Here is a 13,385-nt window from a genome sequence, read left to right on the forward strand (position 1 = left end):
ATTAGGCTTTCGGTGAGAACGGTTGCTAGCGTTGAGCACATTGTGAGTAACATCAATAGGCAATTTAATAGCAAAGCAAAATTTTTTTTAAACTTATTACAAAGATTTTCAAACTTTTTCGACACTCATCGCCGCAGCTAAATTCGGGTTTTATTAAGGCGCGTCACATTGCAAAATATCGAATATTTTTTATAATTAAATTAGGTAAAATAACAGTAAATAACCATTTTTAAAGCATATGTGACTTAATAACTTACTAGTATGCACCACATTGAATTATAAGCTCAAATAATAAAATCAATGATAAATAAGTAGCAACTTTAAAATGTCTGCAAGTAACAACTTTTGCATGAATATTTTTACTATGTATAAAATGGACTAAAATGTGTCATATACGATGATGATAAAAATTTATCTTAGTTAAAAAAATATGGGGCGTGTGAAAATGGAAGCTTAATTAGAATATATATTGCGGGAAATATCTCAATATATCATGTGTTATTGAAACACTTGTGCCAAAAATAAGTAATGATTAATATTAGAAACACGTATTTTTAGCAATTTACAATACATGCCAAAATTTATGGATGCCACTTTTTTTGCAGCTCACTTAAAATTTGCTTTCTAGCCTTTCTCCAAAATCGTTTAACGATTCTGGTGTATAAGATCAAAATTCTCAAGTATTTTAATATTTATTTAAATGTCAGTTTAAGAACATTTTAAATGGTAACCTATAATAGACTTAAAGCTACGGAAATAAAATTTTATTTAATTTTACGCTTATGTTTCGCCTCTGTAAATAACACGCGGAAATGGAAAACAATTAAACAACTTACAAACATCAACTACGTTTTACAATTACATACATACTATGTATTATTTGCATGGAATAATAATACAATTTAATTTCTCTACTTCACAAAATAAGAGACTGCTTCCAATCCTACTTAAAAGGCAATTGCTGAGAGAAAGAATAAAAATATATATAAATATATATAATATAAAAATTGATTATTGTAAAAGTCGAAAGATTGCGTTTTAATAAAAAAATAATAATTAAATGGCAAAGTCTCATATTACGTAAAAATGTTTTTTTAAATGTTTGTAGTTACCAATAATTACCAAAATAATATTGATAAATATGGACCGATCCTTGAATATATTTAATACAATCTATGTGAAACATCGACAGAGTTAATCACAATATAGAATTATGCAAATATGTTGGTTTTACCGACCGACAAATTAACAGGACGTTAGCCAACTGTCGAAAATTGTCGCTCGACCGATTGGCTCTCACAACAAATTACAGATTTAAATGTATATAATTGTTAAATACATAAACTAATTTGCTTATAAATGTATTTTTTATATTTTTATATAATCAAAATTATTTTATTGTATTTAAAATTATTTGCTGGTAAATAAATTATATTAAATGCATATTTTTCTGCATTTATTTAGTATTCAGACTAGCCAAGTCTTGTGAATTTATCAATCACATATTTCAAAAATGTCTTACATTCTCTTCAATCAAACCAACTTGACTAAGAGCAAAGTTTAGTTTCCAAACTTCAATCGGCTTGAACTCTATGTTTGATGCGCATTAAGTTTTGCCTTTTGCACATACACATAATACTATATTGCTGCTGAACTCTATAATAGAACAGTGCATAGCAACTCTCTCTAAAACTTATACAATTTAGATATGTAGTTAAGTAACACCTTATCTAACTATATTGTACTAAAAATAATTTTAAAAATGTTTTTTAATATTTTTTATTGATTTTAACATACAAAAAATATGAGATCCTAAAATACTGCAATTTAATAAATGTGTAAATTTAGATTTTCAGCGCTGAATTCCGTGTCTATATGGATTTAATATTAATATATTATGCCATAGAAAATTATCACGAATAACTCTAGTCGTGAAGGTTGAATACCAACGCAAATCAAACGGGAAAATACCTTTGCCCTAAACCAACATTAACGTTTGACAAAGCATTTCAACATATTTTATATATATTCTCAGTAATGGAAACATTTCTAATTTTTAACGAGAAAATTCAATGATATAAGAATATAGTGTGATATTATTATTTACTGATACACTGTAAAATCATAAGTACAAAATATATGTTGATTTATATTTATGTTTACTCTTGACAATAACACCTTATTTTCTAAAAATACAAATACAGCACAATGGTATCACAAATTGATATTTCAATATTTTCAGAAGATAAAGACGTACAAGTTTGACTAAAAATACATTAAAAAAAAATTGCTACGTATATCATCTCAAGTAAATATATAAAGTGTGTTTTATCAATGCTATTTTATTACATGTGTAAATGTTATTATATAGTAAGATGCAGCTGCGTTTTAGTTACAAACTCTGCATTTAATCATTAACGCTTTAATGTATTATTAGATTTTTAACTGACATTTTTTAGTATATATCTGACCTTTTTTAACAGGTTTTCGCAATTATAATACAATTGAATATTAAAAAATAAAAACCATACCAAATAACGTATTTGTTTTGTGTTTGCAAGCTAGATGAGAAGTTGGAGGGCTTGTGCAAGAAAAGCGTTCTCATGTAACGGTCAAGAATAAGGGACGCGATCACAACTCTTTATGGCACTGTGAAGCTTGATCATTGACGGATTTCCGACAATTTTAAAAATTGCTTTATTAAGTAGACCAAAAATGCAATGAGTTGTAGAAATACGCTTGAAAACAAATCAATAATAAATTGTTATAATTTGACAAGCTTTGTATTGATAAAAATGACTTTAAATTGTATTTAGTATGAACTTTGTAACGTTTTTTAATTTTTGTTTTCATTACAATTATTATATATTATATTAAAGGTACTAGGATATATACGGATACGACCCTTACTGCCTTAGTAATTAAAAAAAAGATTTGCTTAATTTAAATTCAAGGACGCTACGAGTTAGCGTATCGTACAGAACGCTAATCAGCGTATAAAACAGTGAAAGTATTAATATCATATTTGCATGAACACACGTTGAATATAATTTTTTTAAATAAGAAAATTATAACAGCTAATATTTAGTACAAGTCGAAAAAAATACTGCAACATTTAAGATAAATATTTCATTAATCTTATAAAACGTATAAAAAAGGCTTTGAAGTCGATCTTAATAATCAATAGCACAAAGACTTGCTAATATAAAAAAATCGTTTGTTTATTATGCTATCATCATAAACCAAATCAGATCAAATTGTCACCTACCTAATCACAACACAATTAGACACATGCCGCGGCCACTGCAAATGGACAATTAATTAAGGTCATTAAGACTGACACCCACCGCAACCACGTCAATATATAACAAGGTCAAGGTTCTTGAAAATTCGTGAACATGGCTGGAGTATCACAGCCGAAATATCAAACAGAACATTTCTAAAATGGCTCGCAAGATTGGCACCCTTGCTCTAAACAAACATATTATAAACATCTACGGTGAGAAATATTACAAAAAAATTGTGAAATTCATGAACATGGTTAAAGAATGTTCCTAAAAGATAGGCGCTGAGATAAAAGCATGTGCATAAGCAATAATAAAATAAGTATAAAATATTTTTAAAATGAAAATTAACTTTGCTATGAAAATCACTTTAGAAATGGGTTATTTTGGTTCCTTAATTAAATCAAACTTCGGGAGAATAGCTTATCGCAAATTCAATCAATTGGAAATAATGGTGGTTAAAGTCCGGATAGGTTTAGTTTGATAGCTTTGAATTTATATGGACTAAGTACAATTTGAAATAAGTAATCAAATAATGGAAGCGTTTTAAATTTACTGCGGTAAAGTTTTATATCCTTATTATGTTAAATGAATTTATCCAATAATAAGTTATGATCTTTCCTACAATTCAGCATTACTTTCCGGTTACATTTCATACTTTGCGCTACAGACTACACAATACGACTGTTAATTTAACGACGGTGGTCTTATCAGCAATGTATGTTTCTTTCTCTGCAAAGTTTACACAGTGTTGTTAAACAAGCGACAAATTTATCTACATGACTATGTATACTACAACATAATCAATTTTCGAAACAATGACGCGTTAAACTCTAGCATTCTATTTCTGTACGGAAAAACGTAAACATAACACGTTCAGAATTTGCGCGTGAAAAATCGAAACGAAACATTCCCCGTCACGTATTGCCGATAAGTGAAAACCACATATTAACAAAAATATCCTAAAATAAAACACAATAAACTTACTATCTAAACATGCAAAATGTTTCAGCTTTTGACTTTATTTTTATGGTGTATTTTCATCGAAAATGTTGAGTTGATTAAATGTTTTATTACTCCCAATTTACGCGATCCAGTGAACGCTCTCAAATTCCGTTTGATGTTAAAATGTTGAAAAAATCAAATATACATTTTTGAAATTCAGCGTATTATTTGCATCTATTATGGATAAACTGTTTCAATATAGATTTTAAGTAGTTAAAATTAAATAAAATGCGAAGTTAATCGAAAAATATGCTTTTCAATATGATCGTTACTCGGAAAATACAATACACGGCTTTGTATAGCTCTTTGTATAACGGATTCTGGTGAATGCTATTAAAGATAGGAAGCAATAATACGAATAAAGCATTGTAAAACATTGATTTGTAATATACGTATCACGTAAAACTCCTTTTTTGTGTATAGATCCGTGCGAAAAAAGCCATAATTTTTATCCCACCCCCCAAAAAATAGTATTGATACATGTATAAGTATGAGTGAATTTTATTACAAAGCTTCTGATAAATATGTTGACTTTATTGTTGTACCTTGTATAGAAATATGACACAAAAATTCAGATTTCAGTAACTAAATATTAATATATATCAAGATCCTTATATAATGGCAGAAAAAATGAATACATATTACATTGAGAGCATAGAAGAAATTGTGAATTCAATACCAAGGCTTAGTAATTTAGTACAATATAATAACAAAGCAATAATTGTAAAATTTAGTAAATTTAAATCAGTATCATTAGATGAAATTCATAACATAATATGTAAATTTAAAAAAGGAACTAGTACTGATGAACTAGATATAAATATAATAAAAGAAACATGGGAAATAATAGGAACTAAATTAAATTATTTAATAAATAAAGCACTCTCCTTAGGAGAAATGCCTGAAAATTTAAAGATTGCTACTATTGTACCTATACCTAAAATAAAAAATAGTAAAAAAGTTGAAGAAATGAGACCAATCAACATGCTACCGTGTATAGAAAAAAATAATAGAAGAAGTAGTAATCAAACAATTAAAGGAATTTATTACTTCTCAAAACATAATATGTGAACAACAATCGGGATTCAGAGAAAAGCATTCGACTGAAACTGCATTACAAGTAGTGATAAATGATTGGCTGTTGGCTAAGGATACAAACAAAATCATTGGAGCAGTTTTCTTGGATTTCAAGAGAGCCTTCGAAACAATAGACAGAAAAATAATGTTAAAGAAATTGGAGAGTATAGGTATAAGTGATATAGTTTTAAGATGGTTTAATAATTACTTATATAAAAGAAAACAAAAAGTTAAAATAAATAATGTATATTCTGAAGAGAAATTAGTGTCTTATGGAGTACCACAAGGGTCTAAATTGGGACCATTGTTATTTGTTTTGTATATTAATGATATAGTTAATAACGTGAAAAAATGTAAAATTCATCTATTTGCGGATGACACATTAATGTATTGCATAGGTGATAACATTAAAGAAATTGTAAATAATTTAAATAATGAATTAAGTATATTAGAAATATGGTTAAAGAATAATGTACTTAAATTAAATGAGAATAAAACTAAATGTATGTTTATTAATTATAAAAATGTGTTAGATGATAGTACCAAAATAGTCATAAATAACTCTAGTATAGAAATAGTGGATAATATAAAATATTTAGGAGTAATTGTTGATACAAAATTAAATTTTAAAGAACATTGTAATTACATATTAAAAAAAAATTAGTAGAAAAATAGGTTTATTATCTAGAATAAGAAATATATCAAGTATAAATACAAAAAAAATAATTTACAATAGTATAATATTGCCCCATTTTAATTATTGTGCAACAATATTAAATATGTTAAATAAATTAGATAAACAAATGTTGCAAAAATTACAAAATAGGGCAATGAGAGTAATCTTAAATAAAAATAGATTAACTAGTTGTAAAAGTATGATTGATAGATTAGATTGGTTGAATGTTCAAGAAATATTGAGTATGAATGTTTCAATATTCATATATAAGTTAGAAAATAATATGTTACCAGAATATTTTAATAAGTATTTAATAAGAAATAGAGATGTACATAAATATAATACTAGAAATAGAGAAAATTTAAAGATAGATAAGTATAAGAAAACGAGTACGGCTAGGGGAGTTATGTACGGAGGTTTTGATTTATATAATAGTGTTCCAAGAATAATCCGAAAAAGCAAAAATATAACGGGTTTCATAAATGAAATTAAAAAACACCTTCGTACACATAGAAATAAATCTTATTAGTGTATATTTTTATTTTCTATTGTATATTTTTTATATATGTTTATATACTTAAAGTTGTTTGATGTAAAGATTAGCTATTAAGCTAAATAAATTAATAAATATAAATATTAAGAAGTAAACTTCAATAATAACGCAATTTTAATACAGTATATTTAAAACCATTATCCACGAAACCATCTTTCTCTAAAAAAACTGTTTTTTACTCTTGGACTAATATTAATATATAAATATTTTTTCAGTGGCCGATAGCATAAAATATATATATATATATATATATATATATATATTAAAGGTATCTTTCTTGCATTCGGTTAGACAATTTATATCTAATAAGTGTGTTACTTTGTTTTCAATCGAAAGTATACACAAATTGCTAAGTCTAGCATGAGTCATTAAAGATCTTAAAAAGTTTTCGGCCAGTTCAAGTTTACTAAAGGATCTTTCCGCTGAAGCGACGGTTACTTAAGAAAATTCTATATAATGTTTATAGTTGAAATGGTAAATTAATATACGGATTAAATTATTACGGTAAAAATCTGACTTAAAAAATCTCCACAAAAATGAGTTGTATCTAGTGACATTATATTTTAATTAGCGAGAAAGACAAAATCTATAGTTTCTCGATTATTGTGTATTGCAAAATTTCACAATATTCATAAAAAGCTTTATATCTACATTGTTTTTAATAGGGTCAACATTTAACGACTTAACTGTAACTTTACTTAGTGTAATTATAGTATTTCTTAGGTTTAAAATTGTATTTATATTAGCAATAAAAACAGATATGCTTTTTGTATGTAATAAAAAATGACCCTATCTATTTTCTTTAAAATGTTTTAAACTATAAAGCTGTAAATAAGTATTGATACATATTTTTTATTGTAAAAAAAATTGACAACTATGGCGTATTTTCTGTCTGACGATGAAAATTAATTTTTGACGGTAACAAATATTGTCATGAGATTCTGCAATACCCTGGCAGCATGAACTCAAATAAGATTCAAAGAGTTTTACGAACATTGTGACAAATATGCAAATTCATTCACCTGAATAATCCTTTATATTTTCATTTTTCCATAACACTGAGCTCTAAAATAATATATATCAAAATTGTCAGTCTGCAATTTGTCTAAGATTTCTTTTGTGAGTTCCTCGCTGCTTTGATTCAATAAATCAATAAACCTTTCCTCATTGAAAACACTACAATGCTTTGTTATCCGAGCACATCTTACAAATCGTATATTGTGCCTTTTCTTAGTCGCATCTCTATTTAATATTATAATTAAAATCGATAATAAAAGTAAAATAGCACTAAATAAAAAATACAACTTGAATGATACTTAAAATATTTTTAAATCAAATCATTTTAATAAACCAATTCAAAATTGAATCAGCGTGTTGTTTCATAAAAAATGTAAAAATAATAAATCAGAGAAGACACAGTTGAAAAATCAGCGGCGGCTGAGATAAGGGTCAAATTACGCCTAAGATGATGATCCCAATATCAATGGTCGACACGTTTTTAATATTATGGAAGATTGTGAACCCAATGGAGAACGCATATCTCAAGTGCGTAGGGCGATCAATAAAGACATAGCATGTTATAAAATACTATATGAAGAAAATAAAAAAAATAGTGGAAAACAGTTCACAAACCCCACTTAAACATGTCTCTTAAATGTTCTTAAACATATTATATTTACTTGATAAATAAATATTTTAAAATACATTTACTTCTCTACTTTCGAACATTCAACATACGAACCAATTATGTGCGAAAGTCGAGGGCCGCCTGTACAATACATAGGATCGATTTGTATTATAAATGCATACATAATGCGATGATTAAAAAAGTGTACCAAATATAATTTTACATCTCTAGAGGATGCAAAAGACATTTCGGTAAAAATTACAATGCAGTGACAAAATAAATACAATAAGAAAATATATATATATATATATTGATTTCAGGATTATACTAATAACGTAACCATATGAATATGCACAAAGATTATATTATTCGATCAATTGAAATGAGAGAGATAAAAATATATAAATAAATTAATACGATCATGATCCTTATAAAGATGCGGAAGAATAAAATCAAATAAATTTGGCAGTACATACGCCCTTTCCGTTTATTTATATTGTCGATAAATAAATATGATAAAAATAACAAGATAAAATAATTCTAATTTTATATGTAAATAAAATGTAGTATTGTATCGCTTAGAAAGAGCAAAAGTATTTTTCACACATAAACCTTTGCATAAAAAAATATGTACTTAAACTACGAAAGCGTAGGTAATTCTATTTATGCTTCACATTACATTAAAAATATTTTCATATTCATAGAATATATTTCGATATAAATATTACCTATTATTAATATATTTACCTACATTTGAAATATAAATAAATAAACCCAGAATCTTTTACTATTATATTTATATAGTAAAGTTGTATTATTATTCTAAGAAATCATATGTTTTACTCAAAGGAGAAATATTCGGTACTATAAATCTATAATTAAATGACCATATTTCTAATGTTTTTAATCTACTTTTCTAACAATACTATTGAGGGTCATTATCGTTTATTTTAATATAGCATAGAGCATAAACAATGTGTGTATTATAACTCTTATCTCTAACTCGGGTTTATGATATATTTGCATAGCTTTTCTTTGGCGTGCTGATAATATGAACATGTGTCTTTTGTATATTATCTAGACATTAATATAATGTAATATAAATATTTGATATAAAATAAAAATCATAATGATTTTAAAATGCTTATTGGCTTTTAAAATGTAGGCCATCGATATCAAAATATTAGGATAATATACATATTAAATAGTCAAAAGGTTATTTTTGGCGTCGGGTGCCAAAACCGAGCACGTGCCATCCCGCTATTGATCTGTCGTGCTTCAGATATGTAGATAGTAAAAATGAGACTCACCGTCGGTCACAAGCGAAGCTCTAGCTCTCCTCAGCTGCTCCCGCTGAAGCCTCTGAATCACTTGAAGCTGCCTCAGATGCTGCGGAGTGAACACGGCTCCCGTCCCCTCGCTCACGATCAACCCCGGGCCCTCCCTGGCGAAGAAGCTCTGGTCCTTGAAGGTGCCGTCCTGGTTGAACAGCCCCGAGTCCTTGTACCCCTCGGGCGGACTGAGAGTCACCTGATCCACGAACTCTCCCGGAGGAACGCACCCGGCGTCCCTGTCGAACCCGTTGCACTCGTTCTCGCAGCACGCGAGCCGGACCATCTCGTGCTGGCTACACGTGCAGATTCCCTCATCGCTCTCTTCGTCATACTGGCACTCTTCCCTGATCAAAATAATATAATCCGCTTCGAAGAATTCGTTCTTGTTTTCGTTGAACGTCACGCGATTTTTCTTGCATTTTTTAGCCGTCTTCTTAATCGAAGATTTGAGCTTGGAGTCGGCGGGTCCGGGTTTAGGCTGATCGCCTCGCATGGTGGTTTCGTCTTCTTCCGAGTCGTTCAGAAGCTCATCGTAACACTCGTAGTTGTCTTGCTTTTTCAAGTTTATCACGTCATTCGGGTCGAACTGACAGGTGCTTTTTGCGAACAGATCGGCGTTGATCGTGAAGTATTCTTCATTGGAAGCCCACCGCTCGTGCTTCTCGAACTCTTCCAACTCTTTGGCTTCTTCGTCGTCGTGTTTTATATGTAAATTTTCGGTGATTTTTGAATCGCTTATGCAGATACTGTTGCGGATGATAAGATTGTTGTCTCGCTTCTCTCTCTCGATCGTGATCGTAGAATCTTCGGGTGGGTCGATGTGCGTTTTGGTGTTGATTGTTGTCGAGTCGGCGGTGAATGTGCTGTCTAAAGTGATAAGGCGGTTCCGGTCGAAGCTCGTGGACGCGGATCTGTCGGGTAGAGCCTCCCGCAGCCGAGAAAGGAGCCGGTCGTTTTTGATTAGATTGTCTAAAAGTCGATCCTCGAGCCTCGTGCACAGCTCGGCGACGCAAGAGCACGAGTCCTGGCGGGTAGCTCTCGCTTGGCGGAGCTCCCGTCCGCGAATGCCGTGCCGTCTTGACCGACGCCCGATCGATGCGTCGCGGCGCCGGCGCGCTCCACCACCCCTCCATGCCTCTCTACTAAACTTTTCTTCCGATCTAACTTTTCCAAACTCGGCCGGATCCGGTAAAGCGCGCCTTTTCGAATCCAGACCGCCCAGAAAGCAGTCGTTCAAATACACACCAATCAAACCTCCGACGGCTTTTACGTCCACGACGCTCGAAACATACTTTTGAATCACGCACGGAAAAAACGGAGACTCTTTCAGCGGTTTGCCGCAGTCGCAAACGAAATCGGAACAGTCCGCGCTGTTGCAACTTTTAAACTTGTTCAACTTATCTTTCAGCTGGACGCTCAAAATAGCCAAAGAAGGATCGTCCGGATCGAAGAACAGAGGAAACTTTCCAACTCGCTTGGCCACTACGCGCGTATCGTTATCACCTTCCGGCTCCGTCATGGCGATCTGTCATGTTTTCGGAGTCGTTTTCAATGCAGCAAACACTAAACAAAAACAAAATATATTTTTTTAATATTAAATCTTAAAACAGATGAATAAATAAAATAATCGTTATTTTATTTAAAAATGTATTTCTTTTTAAACAAAAAAAACTCATTTCACAATTAAAATTCAAAATAAATGAGGGAGAGGAAAAAAAATCATTGCAAATATATATATATATATATATATAAAGTAAAATTCGACTTGAACTAAGCTACAGTTGTTTGAGATGTATGTACTGATGTATTTCATGTATATGTTCCTTCCGCTCTTTATATACAAACAAGAAATAAAAGGAGCGGAACATTGCATTCAAAAGCGCCCACTTTACAGATAGTTCTTTCGCTATAAACATTATTATTCAAAGGAACAGATTATAGTTTTATGACGCGGCTCCCTTTGAATTAAAGTTTGTTTGCAAACTATTGTTGATTTCTTTGCTTTTGGAACGATTAAAAAATATTAGACATGAGAGGAAATATTCAACGAATATAAATTTGTAGCAGTAATTCGTTCTGTTCAGATCAAATACCAAAGTAAGAAGCAAAGAAATAACGAAAAATCAACAGCAGCACCACCTGAATTATATCAGATTTAACGTTTTTATAGATTGTTTTATCGCTAATTTGACAACTGTATTTAAAGCAGCAAAATAAATAAATAATACATTAAGTTTCATGTGATAATTCCTAAGAGAAAATCTAGAAAAAACAGTCTCGAATCTATTCCATAAAAATATTTTTTTAAATAAGTAATTTTAGTAAAATTATATCGCAATACATTTTTACTAGTAGATATATATATATATATATATATATATATATATATATATATATATATATATATATATATATATATATATATATATATATTTAAATTAATTAATAAACATTAAATTTAATTACATTATTTTATTTTAATTATTATTAAAAAAATAATTTAAATTATTTGCTAATTAAATTAAGTAATAAACAATTCAAATAAAATAATAAATTAAATATATAAGATGATGTCATTATTATATAAAAACGATTTTTTAAATTATTTTTCATATTTAATTACATTAAAGTTAACTAATTTTAACTATAATTTAATAATCATTAGATATAAATAAATTATATTTATTTAAAAAAATAATTAATTATATTACAAAATTAAATTTTTTAATAAAAATTTCATTTTATTTTCATTATTTATTTACATCCGATGTTTAAATGTTACAGTGAATGTGTATTTTTTGGTAAAATTATATATTCACTAGTAAAGTCCTAATTAGGGATTCTGTGTCGAGACAATCCGGGAATTTATTCCCGAGAATTCAAAGATTTGTCCCGGGAATTTAAAAATTAATAACCCGGGACTCGAGACTTTCCGAAGTGCAATTTTACAAAAATATGTAAAGAGCGAATTTGATGTCGAGCTTAATTTATGTCTCGATATGAAGACAAGGTGGAATTCCTTATTACCCATGATCTCGAGATTTTGAAAGTTACGAAATTGCATTAGAAAATCATTAATTGATCTTGGCATCGGCCAAATTTGGAATGAATCGAACATTCACGTATTGGAAAATATTTGTGAAGTACTCGCTCCTATAAAACTGGCAGTTGAAGCTCTAAGTCGTCGAGATGCCACTTTATTAACTTCCGAAATTATTGTTAATTTCCTTTTAAAAAAAATATTTGAAATCAACACAACTCTGTCGCACGAACCACCAAAATATTTCAACGACTAGAAATAAAAAATTCAACTTTAAAAAGGAGTTTCAGATATTAGATTCAACTATCAAGCGAACTCCGAATCTAGAGCTTTTATTCAAATTATTGCTTACAATTAAGCCAACATCTACAGAAAGCGAGAGAGTTTTTTCTACATCTGGAATATTTGCCACAAAAACCAGGAACGGGCTATGTGATTCATCATTAAACGCCTTGGTGTTTTTAAAAACATATTTTTCCTAACAAAAGTAAAGGTTTTAACTTAATATTGATATTAATATTTCGATTAAAAAAATTGTAATAAATTAAATTTAAATAAATATCGAATAAAGTGTTTTTAAATTGTTTCAATAAATTTTTACCTACCGTAACTACAACACAAATAATATAAGTTAATAATAATAAATTAATTAAAGTTAATAATAATAAGTTAATTTTTTAACATAATTTTTTTTCATGAGTCCCGGGAATTCCCGGGACTTTAAAAATTTGGATCTCGAGTCCCGGGAATCGAAAAAACCCGAGACTTCAGAATCCCTAGTCCTAATAC

At 29.2% G+C, this 13,385-nt stretch overlaps 1 protein-coding gene across 3 annotated transcripts in view; it reads right to left on the reverse strand.

Moving 5' to 3' along the window:
- Positions 1-13,385, reverse strand: part of LOC148234521 (uncharacterized) — a 175,259-nt gene that overhangs the window by 141,940 nt on the left and 19,934 nt on the right. For all 3 annotated transcript variants that reach the window (XM_088187468.1, XM_088187467.1, XM_088187469.1), the window contains exon 2: positions 9,533-11,119. In XM_088187468.1, coding sequence (XP_088043594.1) covers positions 9,533-11,075 — 1,543 coding nt within the window. In that variant the 5' untranslated portion in view covers positions 11,076-11,119. The remainder of the gene's footprint in view (positions 1-9,532; positions 11,120-13,385) is intronic.

The sequence above is a fragment of the Plectrocnemia conspersa genome, unplaced genomic scaffold (assembly GCF_051122295.1).
Source record: "Plectrocnemia conspersa isolate PC_06_02 unplaced genomic scaffold, ASM5112229v1 ptg000006l, whole genome shotgun sequence".
Classification (NCBI taxonomy): Eukaryota; Metazoa; Arthropoda; class Insecta; order Trichoptera; family Polycentropodidae; genus Plectrocnemia; species Plectrocnemia conspersa.